Raw genomic sequence first — 14089 nt, forward strand, 5'->3', positions numbered from 1 at the left:
AATTACTGTAATTTATGACTAAAGAAAGCTATCATAATCGAAACAGCGATGTTTCGCGCACCACTGCCTCCCACTAGAAGAAAGTAGTTGATTTAAGTTCCACACACAGTGCTACAGACATAACCAGTACAGTTCCAAGTATAAAATGTTGTGACAGTTAACATTTATGGATGTAGCCTAACTTTGTAATGATGTCAACTACGAAACCGAGACGTGTTATTTACAATTACATTGGTTTAGTCTTTCAAAGCAAATTACACTCCCACTCTGTAACATTTACGCTAGGTGCACAAGGAAATTACACTGACGGCCACTGATCAAATTTTTAACAATTACCACAGACCCCTCTTTTTGGTCCGAATGTACTAGCTTCAGCTCTACCATAACAGCATCCACTACACCATGACACTGTGCAGCAGTTCAGTCAACACATTGCACAGGGCCAGACTGCAGCAAGCTCTGTTTGGTCAACTAAAACATGCTGCCTGCAGATAAATTTGTCTGAGTCGAAGGTTCAGTATGGAGTAGCTGTAACGAAACAGCCCACAACGGCACGACAGGCGGACTTCTCCCCTCCGCTACTGTTATAAGAGGCTATTAAGTCTGACGCCATCTTCCTTACCAGCCGCCGCCTGCCGCAAGCGTACCTGAGCAGGCAAATTAGTCGCTTCCCTAATGAGCCAGAGGAGCAGATAAGACTTATCTCGCATACACCCGCGGAACTCCTCTGTCCATCCCATTATGTACGACGTACAACATCAAACCACGACACGGCAGCACAAAATTTAGCTGTACAAACACGCTATAGAACTTCCTCATTTTGTCTACCTTGTACTGCTCTATTTTAATTACCAGTTTAGGTAAGCGATCTAAAAATCGGGACTGTTACGCGGTAATTATTCTCCTGACAATGTTACTAAAACAATTGGTGTTATAAACTACATGTCCAGTTATTACTGAGACAAGTAATGATTAATAGGAAGCAAAGGTCTGCAGCAGACAGTGACAGCAAAGTATTTTGGCAGGAAGATTTAAGGTGTATTACAATATCATTTCACTTAGTATTACACTAATAAATATGATACAAGCCCTAACTGTAATATTCATGTAATTGCGAGATGATGGATGAGTTAGCAATTTACTTTATCTTCAAACATAATTTTGCTATGCAATTCAGAAGCAGCACATTGGTCTAATCTCGAAATAAAATGCTGCCATTATCATGCAGAAGCTGTAGCCAAACCCTAGGAGCCATCAAATTTTGTAACTGTGGAAAGAGTTTACCACTATAGAAATAATACAGTATTAGTCCACTGTTGAACGATTCCCAGATTGTGATGCAGCAGTTACAGAAAGAGAAGTTAAAAACGAAGTGCCGATGAAAATAAGCAGATGGCGTTTCATTTTCATAAAGACCAAAACTGGGCATGCACAAGCTGTACATCTGGAAGATTACATTTTTTCATGGAACATTTGTTAATAGTGAGATTATAAGAAAATGCAGATGAATAGAGCAACGATCGTGTGGGCCTTGCTGCTCCACCTTATTGTACTATGCTTAGTTTAGCGTCTGCAATCCGACAGTACTTCGTACAGTAGTATATTCCCACCACGTGGTAACACTCAACGTACAGATTCTTTGAAAATACAAACTGATTTAATACACGCATTGTTCGTTTTTCCCACATGCTTTTTGTGAGTGGAATGGTCGAATGATTGACACCACTGCCTTTGATAACAGATTTCGGTTTGGGTAGTGCATATCTCCTTCTACAAGGGTAGTCCACAGGAGCCTGTGAGAAAATCTCATTATAAAACATATCCTTTTTGTAGGATATGGAACGAAAGGAATGCTTACAAATTAGGTGTAACTGAAGCTGAGCAAACATACGAAAATTCTGATATAAGGGGAAGGGGAGCTTAGGTTCAAAACGTTTCCGGTCGTGGGCATTGCTACAGCATAAATGCAACATAACGCCAATACGGGTACATAAGCACCAACATGTAGGAAAGGTATTTGCGTGGCATTTGTATCTTTCCGATGGGGGTGCAGTAAATGTGGAAACGTGACTATGGCTAATTTATTAAGAAATGCGTCAGATCAGGATTAATGTGTTTCTTGGCTATCAAAGGACAAACACTGGTAGACATTCACTGGAGACTGAGTACTGTGTATGGCGCAGCACGTCTGTCGAAAACCACTTTGAGTTGTGCATCAATTGATAATGCATGATAACGCACTTCCCGATATTATGGTTCAAATGGCTCTGAGCACTATGGGACTTGACATCTGAGGTCATCAGTCCCCTAGAACTTAGAACTACTTAAACCTAACTAACCTAAGGACATCACATACATCCATGCCCGAGGCAGGATTCGAACCTGCGGCCGTAGCAGTCGCGCGGTTCCAGACTGAAGCGCCTAGAACCGCTCGGCTACAAGGGCCGGCTTCCCGATATTACGAATGTCGTAATGCATAAGTTATGCCGCCTCTAGTGGGAGGCACTCGAGTATCGTCCTGTTGTCATGATCTCTCTCCCCCCCCCCCCCTCCCCATCCCCAACACGATCTTCACTCCTTACGTCTCTTAAAAGAGACCTGGAATGGTCGACTGTTCCTGTCGGCCGAGAATGTACAGTACGCAGTTACGGAATTATTCACGCAGCAGTACACGGTGCTTTACCATATGAGTATTTTCTACCAAGTGTGTCATTGGGATGGATACGGCATTGCGCACAGTAATTTTGCCTGGTTGAGGTACCGACTGTTGACTGTACGGTCTTCGAACGAACACTTATTATCCACCACTTATATATCTTGCGGCGGTTAGGAACTAAACTAATGTGTACAGTATAACATTAGAAACTCCGTAGATCTTTTCCAAACGATCCAGGTGTCTGTATGTGGAATGTACCGAATGTCAAATGCGTACCACCTGCATGTAACCTTATGATATGTGGCATAAAGCATGTCTATATCATATCTCACAGCCTTGTTCTGTTCGCGAATGGTGGATGGAAAGAACGATTCTCGGTAAACTTTCCTGTTAGCTCTATTTTCTTGTCATAGTCGTTTCGCAACATTAGCTTGCGAGGATGTAATACATTTTCCCGAACTACCTCCAAGAATTTTTGAACGGAAAACATCCCCATGTTGTACTACTCCTATCTTGCAGTGAATTCCACTGGAGGAATCGTCGACACTTCAAGGCCTTTTTGGAGGGGCCGCAGGCGTGTTAATCGCATGGAGAGATACGAACACTACAGGGCGGATGGTTGAGTGTCCCCCACTTGCCCATTATGGACGAGGCTGGCCTCCCAGATAGACGGGTGACTTGTATCGGACCGCCACCAGCACGGGACTTGGCACACAATTCCCAAACGGTGGTTTTCGACAGACGTGGTGCCCCATACATATTTTTCATTCTCCAATGGGTGTCTAGCGCTGTTTGTCCTTCGGCAGCCAAGAAAAGAATGGAGAATATGTTGGTTCTTTTTTGATGTATTTGGTAGTAACGTCGCCATAGTTCACGTTGCGACATTTACCGGACGCACGTAGGGAAAACAAGAATGCCGGACTAATCCATCGCTTACATGTCCGTCCTTATATACCCGCGTCACGGTCGCGCTACGTTGCATATACACTGCGGCAACGCCATGAAACGCAAACGTTTTGATCTTTCCTTACATATTTGTCCGTTCAACTTCTGGATTTGCCCGTTTTAGATGTGTCTATTCCTGTTCAACTGTACTGCCTAAGGTGATACTTTCTATCGAATATGAAAGAAATGTGGAAATTATTCCGAAGGTTGAGAATACTATTTTGAAAATTCTTAATAAGTGCAGTTAGGTATTACGTGGAAAAATCAACACGCTCCCAAACTGTAAAAAGGAACGACGCCCTCAGTGACGGGTAACCACATGTCTACATCTACATCTACGTGATCACCCTGTAATTCACACTTAAGTGCCTGGCAGAGGGTTCATCGAACCATTTTCATACTACCTCTCTACCATTCCACTCTCGAATGGCGGGTGGGAAAAAGGAATACCTACATCTTTCCGTTCGAGCTATGATTTCTCTAATTTTATTATGATGATCATTTCTCCCTACGTATGTGGGTGTCAACAAAATATTTTCGCATTCAGAAGAGAAAGTTGGTGATTGAAATTTTGTAAATAGATCTCGCCGCAAAGAAGACCGCCTTTGTTGCGTATCGTATCAGTGACACTCTCAGCACTATTACGCGATAACACGAAACGAACTGCCCTTCTTTGCTCTTTCTGATGTCCTCCGTCAATCCTACATGGTGAGGATCCCACACCGCGCAGCAATATTCCAAAAGAGGACAGACAAGTGTAATGTAGGCTGTCTCTTTAGTGGGTTCGTCGCATCTTCTAAATGTTCTGCCAACAAAGCGCAGTCTTTGTTTAGTCTTCCCCACAATATTATCTGCGTGGTCTTTCCAACTTAAGTTGCTCGTAATTGTAATTCCTAGGTATTTAGTCGAATTGACAGCCCTTAGATTAGTGCTACTTGTCGTATACCCAAAATTTATCGGATTTCTTTTCGTACCCATGTGGATGACCTCGCACATTTCTTTGTTTAGTGCCAATTGCCACTTTTCGCGCCATACAGAAATTCTCTCCAGATCATTTTGTAATTGGAATTGATCGTCTGATGAATTTACTAGACGGTAAATTACAGCGTCATCTGCAAACAATCTAGGGGGCCTGCTCAGTGTTATCACCGTGATCATTTATGTAAATGGAACAGCAGAGGGCCTATGACACTAGCTTGCGGAACGCCAGATGTCACTTCTGTTCCACTCGATGATTTATGGCTCATCACTACGAACTGTGACCTCTCTGATAGGAAATCACGAATCCAGTCACACAACTGAGACGATACTCCATATGCACGCAATTTGATTAATGGTCGCTTGTGAGGAATGGTATCAAAAGACGTCAGTGAGACATACTAACGGCGCCTACTTGCCCTGAGAGGACGTGCCGTGTGTCTACCGCAGGTGACGGTTCGCGGGCTCGGCGCGGCGCGTGCCGCACGTGGTGCGTGGCGCTGGTGGTGTGCGTGCTGGGCTCGGCACTGGCGGCGGGCGTCGGCGTCGGGCTGCCGCTGGCCATGGGTTGGCTGCCCTGGCCGCAGAGCCGCCTCGACGTCGTGCGCCGCCTGCTCGCCGAGGTGCCGCTCGTCGACGGGTGAGTCAAGGCCTGTCGCGCCTGCCACGCTGCACTTCTTTTGTTCTCCACACAGGGTGAACCGGAACTTCACCGACTGACCTTAAGAAGTGGTAATACGGACCAAAACAAGATAAAAGTGTCTATTAAGGAAAGGATCTAGAAGGCATACCTTAAGAACAACCAGCACTTGTTCCTCTTCACTATCGTGTGATAAATTTGTTCTATTGAGGTCTCTGGTTTACATGGTTTGAAATATGGCAGTATGAACCAGAACAAGCATAAGATGTCTAGTAAGCATGGGATCAACAGTACATGCCTTTATAGGTATGAGCATTTGTTCATCTTCTTTACTGTGAAAACATTTCTTCTACTAAGCAAGTGCTCATAGCCTTAAAGGTATGTATTCCAGAGCCCGTTTTTACCGGTAATTTTTTCTTCGTTCGTTCCATAATACTTCCCCTCTCCCCCAAGATATGGAAAACCAAGAGTTAGAGACAAGAGATTTGGTTCACGGTACCGAAGACTAACAAAAGCTCATAGTTCTTAGGTCTACATCGGCATCTATATTTTGCAAGTCACCTTGTGGTGTACGGTGGTGGGTACTTTGTGTACTACTGTTATTTCTCCCCTTTCTTGTTCCAGTCGCTAATGATTCCGTGTGGGCTTTTGTCTCTCTGACTTCGTTTTCATCGAGGTATACGCAGTGGGAAGTAATATATTTGTTGACTCTTCTGAGAACTTTGAAAGTGGATCACAACGTAATGCAGAACGCCTCTCTTGCAGCGTCTTCCACTGGAGTTAGTTGATCATCTATGTGATGCTTTCAGGCTTACGAAATTAATCTGTAAAGAAATGGGCTGCTCTTCTTTGGATATTTTCTAGTTCTTCTATGAATTCAGTGTCGTACGGATCCCACATTCACTAGCGATATTCAGGTATTGGTCGAAAGCGCGTTATATAAATCACCCCTTTTTTTCAAGGACTAAATTTTTTGAGAATTCCAAATGAATCTCAGTCTGGAGTCTACTTTACCTTCGGTTTGTTTTATGCGGTCGTCTCGCTTTGTATTGCTCCGTATGCATAGTCCTAGGTATTTTATGGAAGCAATTGCCTCCAGTGATTATTCTGCAATCGTGTAATCGCGCAGTAATGGGTCTTCCTCTCTATGTATAGGCAACTCCCCCTAAGGAACATTAGTTTATGATGGGGATCAGTTGCCACTCCCTGCACCAGTCTTCGATGCCCTCCAGGTCCTGTTGCTCTTCGCTTAATTTTCTAACGTTGCGACTTCTCAATATAAAACAGCGTCATCCGTGAAAAGTCTCAATGAATTTCCGATGTTGTATACTACGTCATTTATAGGTATGCTGCTCCAAGTAACGGGGCTATAACACTCCCTGTGAATGAATGTATGTATGTACTGAACTGGGGACCTAGAAACGACGGTACACAACCCCACAACAAGCTACAGAAGTCCGCTCACCCCACCGCCGACCCACACCGAACCCTGGGTCATTGTGGTGTGCGGCCCCCAATAGATCCCCCCCCCCCCCCCTCCTTCTGGAACGTCTCATTCCAGACGAGTGTAGCCCCAATGTTTGCGTGGTAGAGTAATTATGGTGCATACGTACGTGGAGACAGTGATTGCGCAGCAATCGCCGACATAGTGTAACTGAGGCGGAATAAGGGGAAGTAGCCCGCATTCGTCGAGGCAGATGGAAAACCGCCTTAAAAACCATCCGCAGGCTGGCTGGCACACCTAACCTCGACACTAATCCGCCGGCGGATTCGTGTCGGTGACTGGCACGCCTTCCCGCTCAGCGCCCTAGATCGCACGGCTAGCCAGGCGGGCTTTATGTCTAAATAATTGTCCCTATTGAGATTTAATGCTGTGTTCTTTTTGATACAAACTCTTGAATCCAATGACAAACTTAGTCTGTTATTCCTTACGCTCGTACTTTGTTCAGTAGGCGGGAGTGACGGAATGTATCGAATGCCATGCTGAAATGAAGGAACACGTGTCTACCTGGGCGCCGGTATTTAGTGCCTACTAAGTCTCGTGGACGAACAGAGTGAGCTGTCCCTCATATGTTCATTATTTTCAGAACACATATACACTATGTGATCGAAAGTACACGAGCACACACAAAAACATACGTTTTTTATATTAGGTACATTGTGCTGCCAACTACTCCCAGGTACTCCATATCAGCGACCTCGGTTGTCATTAGACATCGTGAGATAGCACAATGGGGCGCTCCGCGGAACTCACAGAATTCGAACGCGGTCAGGTGATTGGGTGTCACTTGTGTCAGACGTCTGTACGCGAGATTTCCACACTCCTAAACATCCCTAGGTCCACTGCCTCCGATGTCATAGTGAAGTGGAAACGTGAAGGGACACGTACAGCACAAAAGCGTACAGGCCGACCCCGTCTGTTGACTGACAGAGACCGCCGACAGTTGAAGAGGGTCGTAATGTGTAACAGGCAGACATCTATCCAGATGATCACACAGTGACAGTTAACCAGGAGCGCATTTCCAGAGTTCATCAATGGTAGAGTACCCTCCAGATGCCTTATTATTCTTGATAAGTTGAATGATTTGTCAAACTTCTTCCAATGAAGGAGGCAGTGAGTCCGGGATTGGTGTGGTTTGTTTGTAGTTGAAGTCTTCACTAGGTGGAGCACAGCTGAGCAGATTTTTAAAGTACTAAGCTAAGAGGTGGCAGTTGTCCTTGTCGTTTAAAACCAGTTTGCCCTGTGAGTTTCTGAAGTGGAGGCTTGGTGCATTGTATTTTTTGAGTATCTGCGTGAAGGTTCTATAGAAATCTCTGGATTAATTCCTAGCAAAATTCTCTTCGATTTGGGTTAGTAGGTTTTGTGTGAAGGTCCGTTTGGTTCCTCGAATTATCTTAGCTGTTAGCCTTCATTGTTCCAAAAAGTTCTCCCAATTTATCTTTGTTTTCTTACGATTCAACTTCTCCCAGAGAGTCTGTCTTTGGGCTACTCCATTGTCACAGTCTACATTCCACCACGGATGCTTCCCTCTTCTTGTGAGGGGGGCCGGTTCATTGGCCGTCTTCACAAGAGTCCCCTTCAGTTGGTCGCAGCTGTTGAAATCTGTGCTGTTCAGTCTCTGACTTAATTCTTGAATGTTCTTAAGTCGCTCTATGTCAAATCTCGCGATCTTGAGGCTTTTGTGTATGCTAGTGTTTCTGGGCTGGAGTCTCATTTAGATCTCTGAGCCCAGATTGTCGCTTCTCAGTACCTTCACGTTTTGTATTCCCTTTAGAGATTTTCTTGAAATGGCCGCATGATCTATCTGGAATTCAGCCAAGTTGGTGTTAGGTGAAATCCAAGTCTTCTGTTTCCTTGGCAGGTGTTTGAAGGCTGCAGACTTCATCACCAATCCAAAAGTCCTACACAGATCCACCAATCGTTCCCCACGGCGGTTAGGTCTCATACGTGCTGGATAGTAGCCCACTATATTTCTATACTTTTTCTCTCTTCCGAATTGGGCATTGAAGTCACCAAGCAGTATGACGGTGTGTGTCTCTGGAATTTTAGAGAGAATATCTTCTAAGTCTTCCCAGAATTTCTCCGTTCTGTCTGGATTGCGTCTGTTGTGCTGGTTGGTTGGGGCATGTACATTGACTACACTATAGCCCTTGTTAGCACATTTGAGGGACAGGATGGATACACGACTGCTTGGGGAGGTGAATTCAATGACTGAATCCAGTATCTTATGCCTGATTATAAATCATGTACTAAGTGGGGTTCATTCTACATTACCCACTGACCCACTTTTCCTTTCAGGATTCTGTATACTTGGAACTCAAAGACACAATCATGTGTGACTCTGGTTTCCTGTACTGCTGTCAGTACTATGTTGTGCTGTGTAAGTGAATCGGTCAGATGTTTCAATTTACCCACTTTGAGCAGAGAATTAGTATTAAATGTTGCGAAGAAGCTTTGCTGTCTTGGTCTGAGTTTACCTACGATGATTTAAGGATGCTCCGACTTATCCTTAAAGCATGTTGATGTGGACTCCCCAGAATCCGAAGGTCCGCTAACGCCAAATAGGGTGCACTGGTTACCACCTGGGGTAGTGCATACAGCGAAATTTTCCTCCAAGCTCAGTTGAAGATTATTCTTTGTGGGACAGTGGCAAGCCACTGTCCAAGATACCACCCCAGTTGTTAAGCTGAGAGGCTTATTTTCGGGGTTGTCACCCGTAGACTGATTGCCTTCACTATGGCTAAGGAGTCCTGTCTACCCCACACTTTACTTATGACATGGGGTGGTAGGAAAAAGGACAAGGCAAGGACATGATGAGGATAGGAAAATGGAGATATATAGACGTTGTGAGACACACTTTGTCGGGCTCCTGCCCTTCGGCCTGTCCGGCTTGGGTGACCATTCTGGTAGCTAAGCCACCGTCCGCATAGCCCTCCGGATCCAGAGCATACAAACCTCCGCACCCGCACGGATAGTTCTTCGTTAAAGCGGTGTCCCCTGAGGAAGCTTTTTCCCTTTTATTACTAACAATTATCTTTACCCAATCTGCAGCTCATATTAGATGATGGTTCAACTACGGTCGTCTGAATGTTCATTAACGTACCAAGTCAATCTAGTAATAATAATAACGATAATTATAATAACAATAATAATAATAATAATGATAAAGCACCCCGTGGGGGCCCGGGAAAAGAATAGGCCTTCGGTATGTTCTGCCAGTCGTAAAAGGCGACGAAAAGAACAAACCACTAATAGGGCTAACCCCCCCTTTTAGTGTGATTAGTTGGTTCAGGACAGAACTAATGAAGCCTCGGACAAGCGCTGTCATGGTCGGGGGCGACGCTTGAACCCTATGCCCGTCCACAATGGTAACGACACTGCTAGCCACACGGAAAATGATTTAAATCCTAATAGAGGTGCTTTGCAGGATATGCTTCCTGCAACCACTCTAGAAGGAAAACAGAGACAGAGGATGAGATGGTCAGATGAAGTTAACCGACACCTCATGTTCTGTTATTGCCAAGCAACAAACTTAGGAACCAACACAACTGGATACAGATCACAAGTATACACAAAATTCATTACCAGATACCCTGAATTAAAATTTTTAACAGAACAACGACTAGCTGATCAGATCCGTGTAATAATCAAAAATAACAGGATAACCCAGTTAGAATTAGAAAACATCAAACAACAAGTACAACAAATACAGGAACAAAATAATGTGCAATCAGAAGAAGAAGAAAATACAGTAATGGACTCAAACATCCCAGAGCAAGCAAACAAAGAATACCACGCATCAATTAAACAATCAGAGGAAAACGAAATTTTAAGGCAGCCACCAGAACAAACACAAACAGAATATGAAGTGACACACATGTTAGATATAGAAGAAAAATTTCAGCTAACATACACTCCTGGAAATTGAAATAAGAACACCGTGAATTCATTGTCCCAGGAAGGGGAAACTTTATTGACACATTCCTGGGGTCAGATACATCACATGATCACACTGACAGAACCACAGGCACATAGACACAGGCAACAGAGCATGCACAATGTCGGCACTAGTACAGTGTATATCCACCTTTCGCAGCAATGCAGGCTGCTATTCTCCCATGGAGACGATCGTAGAGATGCTGAATGTAGTCCTGTGGAATGGCTTGCCATGCCATTTCCACCTGGCGCCTCAGTTGGACCAGCGTTCGTGCTGGACGTGCAGACCGCGTGAGACGACGCTTCATCCAGTCCCAAACATGCTCAATGGGGGACACATCCGGAGATCTTGCTGGCCAGGGTAGCTGACGTACACCTTTTAGAGCACGTTGGGTGGCACGGGATACATGCGGACGTGCATTGTCCTGTTGGAACAGCAAGTTCCCTTGCCGGTCTAGGAATGGTAGAACGATGGGTTCGATGACGGTTTGGATGTACCGTGCACTATTCAGTGTCCCCTCGACGATCACCAGTGGTGTACGGCCAGTGTAGGAGATCGCTCCCCACACCATGATGCCGGGTGTTGGCCCTGTGTGCCTCGGTCGTATGCAGTCCTGATTGTGGCGCTCACCTGCACGGCGCCAAACACGCATACGACCATCATTGGCACCAAGGCAGAAGCGACTCTCATCGCTGAAGACGACACGTCTCCATTCGTCCCTCCATTCACGTCTGTCGCGACACCACTGGAGGCTGGCTGCACGATGTTGGGGCGTGAGCGGAAGACGGCCTAACGGTGTGCGGGACCGTAGCCCAGCTTCATGGAGACGGTTGCGAATGGTCCTCGCCGATACCCCAGGAGCAACAGTGTCCCTAATTTGCTGGGAAGTGGCGGTGCGGTCCCCTACGGCACTGCGTAGGATCCTACGGTCTTGGCGTGCATCCGTGCGTCGCTGCGGTCCGGTCCCAGGTCGACGGGCACGTGCACCTTCCGCCGACCACTGGCGACAACATCGATGTACTGTGGAGACCTCACGCCCCACGTGTTGAGCAATTCGGCGGTACGTCCACCCGGCCTCCCGCATGCCCACTATACGTCCTCGCTCAAAGTCCGTCAACTGCACATACGGTTCACGTCCACGCTGTCGCAGCATGCTACCAGTGTTAAAGACTGCGATGGAGGTCCGTATGCCACGGCAAACTGGCTGACACTGACGGCGGCGGTGCACAAATGCTGCGCAGCTAGCGCCATTCGACGGCCAACACCGCGGTTCCTGGTGTGTCCGCTGTGCCGTGCGTGTGATCATTGCTTGTACAGCCCTCTCGCAGTGTCCGGAGCAAGTATGGTGGGTCTGACACACCGGTGTCAATGTGTTCTTTTTTCCATTTCCAGGAGTGTATATAGAATACAAAGACACAAATACAGACGTTAGACCATTCTTGCATAGACCACCAAATAACCCACAAGTCGAAACAACAATAACAACTATCAACACATTCATACACAACAAAATAAATGAAAATACAACTATGGAAGAGTTACAACTACTGGTTTATATAGGAGCATTCACTACACTAAATATACACGGTAGGCAGAGATCAGAACAAACCAACACACAGAAGAAACCCACAAAACCAGCATGGCAACACAAGCTGCAGATCAGAATAGAAAAACTGAGATAAGACATCGGACAGCTAACACAATTGATCGGAAATGAAATATCAGACAAAAAACGAAAAAGGTTAGGTTAAATCTCACAACAAGAAGCGATAAAGCAACTAGATGAAGAGAAGCAGAAATTACAAGCATTGGCCAAACGACTTAGAAGATACAAAAAAAGTGAAATTAGAAGGAAACAAAACCAAACATTCAACACAAACCAAAAGAAATTTTATCAGACAATAGATAACACACACATTAAAATAGACAACCCACCAAACATAACAGACATGTAACACTTCTAGAGCAACATATGGTCAAACCCGGTACAACATAACAGCCATGCACGGTGGATACAAGCAGAAACAGACACATACAAGATGATACCACAAATGCCTGAAGTGATAATTTTGCAACATGAAGTCACCCGAGCAACTAATTCTATGCACAATTGGAGAGCCCCTGGAAAAGATAAAATAGCAAATTTATGGCTAAAGAAGTTCACCTCAACACATTAACATCTAACTAAATTATTTCACAGCTACATTGCAGACCCATACACACTCCCTGATACACTTACACATGGAATAACTTATCTGAAACCTAAAAATCAAGCAGACACAGCAAACCCAGCAAAATATCGCCCCATAACATGCCTACCAACAATATACAAAATATTAACTTCAGTCATTACACAGAAATTAATGACACATACAACACAGAACAAAATTATAAGTGAAGAACAAAAATGCCATTGCAAAGGAGCACAAGGATGTAAGGAGGAACTGATAATAGATGCAGAGGTGACATATCAAGCTAAAACTAAATAAAGGTCGCTACACTACGCATACATCGATTTCCGAAAAGCTTTTGATAGTGTACCCCACTCATGGTTACTGCAAATATTGGAAATATACAAAGTAGATCCTAAATTGATACAGTTCCTAAACATAGTAATGAAAAATTGGAAAACCACACTTAATATCCAAACAAATTCGAATAATATCACATCACAGCCAATACAGATTAAGCGTGGAATGTACCAAGGATCTCATTAAGTACTTTCTGGTTTTGCCTTTCTCTGAACCCACTATCCAACATGCTAAATAATACAAATTATGGACACAATATTTCTGGAACATACCAACATAAAATCACACATTTGCTGTACATGGATGATCTAAAACTACTGGCAGCAACAAATCAACAACTCAACCAATTACTAAAGATAACAGAAATATTCAGCAATGATATAAACATGGCTTTTGGAACAGATAAATGTAAGAAAAATAGCATAGTCAAGGGAAAACACACTAAACAAGGAGATTACATATTGGATAACAACAGCAACTGCATAGAAGCTATGGAAAATACAGATGCCTATAAATATCTAGGATTTAGACAAAAAATAGGAATCGATAATACAAATATTAAAGAAGAACTAAAAGAAAAATATAGACAAACACTAACAAAAATACTGAAAACTGATCTGACAGCAAGAAACGAGACATAAGCTATAAAGACCTATGCTATACCAATGTTGACCTACTCATTTGGAGTAGTGAAATGGAGTAACACAGACCTAGAAGCACTCAATACACTTACACGATCACAGTGCCACAAATATAGAATACATCACATACATTCAGCAACACAAAGATTCACATTATGCAGAACGGAAGGAGGAAGGGGATTTATCGACATAAAAATCCCACATTATGGACAGGTAGATAATTTAAGAAAATTCTTTCTAGAACGAGCAGAAACTAGCAA

At 44.3% G+C, this 14089-nt stretch overlaps 1 protein-coding gene across 1 annotated transcript in view; it reads left to right on the forward strand.

Moving 5' to 3' along the window:
* The first annotated feature begins 5142 nt into the window (after window positions 1–5142).
* LOC124606407 (dipeptidase 1-like) overlaps window positions 5143–14089 on the forward strand; it is a 124316-nt gene continuing 115369 nt past the window's right edge. Inside the window, exon 1 of the mRNA XM_047138387.1 lies at window positions 5143–5219. Within this exon, the coding sequence (XP_046994343.1) occupies window positions 5143–5219 (77 nt within the window). The remainder of the gene's footprint in view (window positions 5220–14089) is intronic.

The sequence above is a fragment of the Schistocerca americana genome, chromosome 3 (genome assembly GCF_021461395.2).
Source record: "Schistocerca americana isolate TAMUIC-IGC-003095 chromosome 3, iqSchAmer2.1, whole genome shotgun sequence".
Classification (NCBI taxonomy): Eukaryota; Metazoa; Arthropoda; class Insecta; order Orthoptera; family Acrididae; genus Schistocerca; species Schistocerca americana.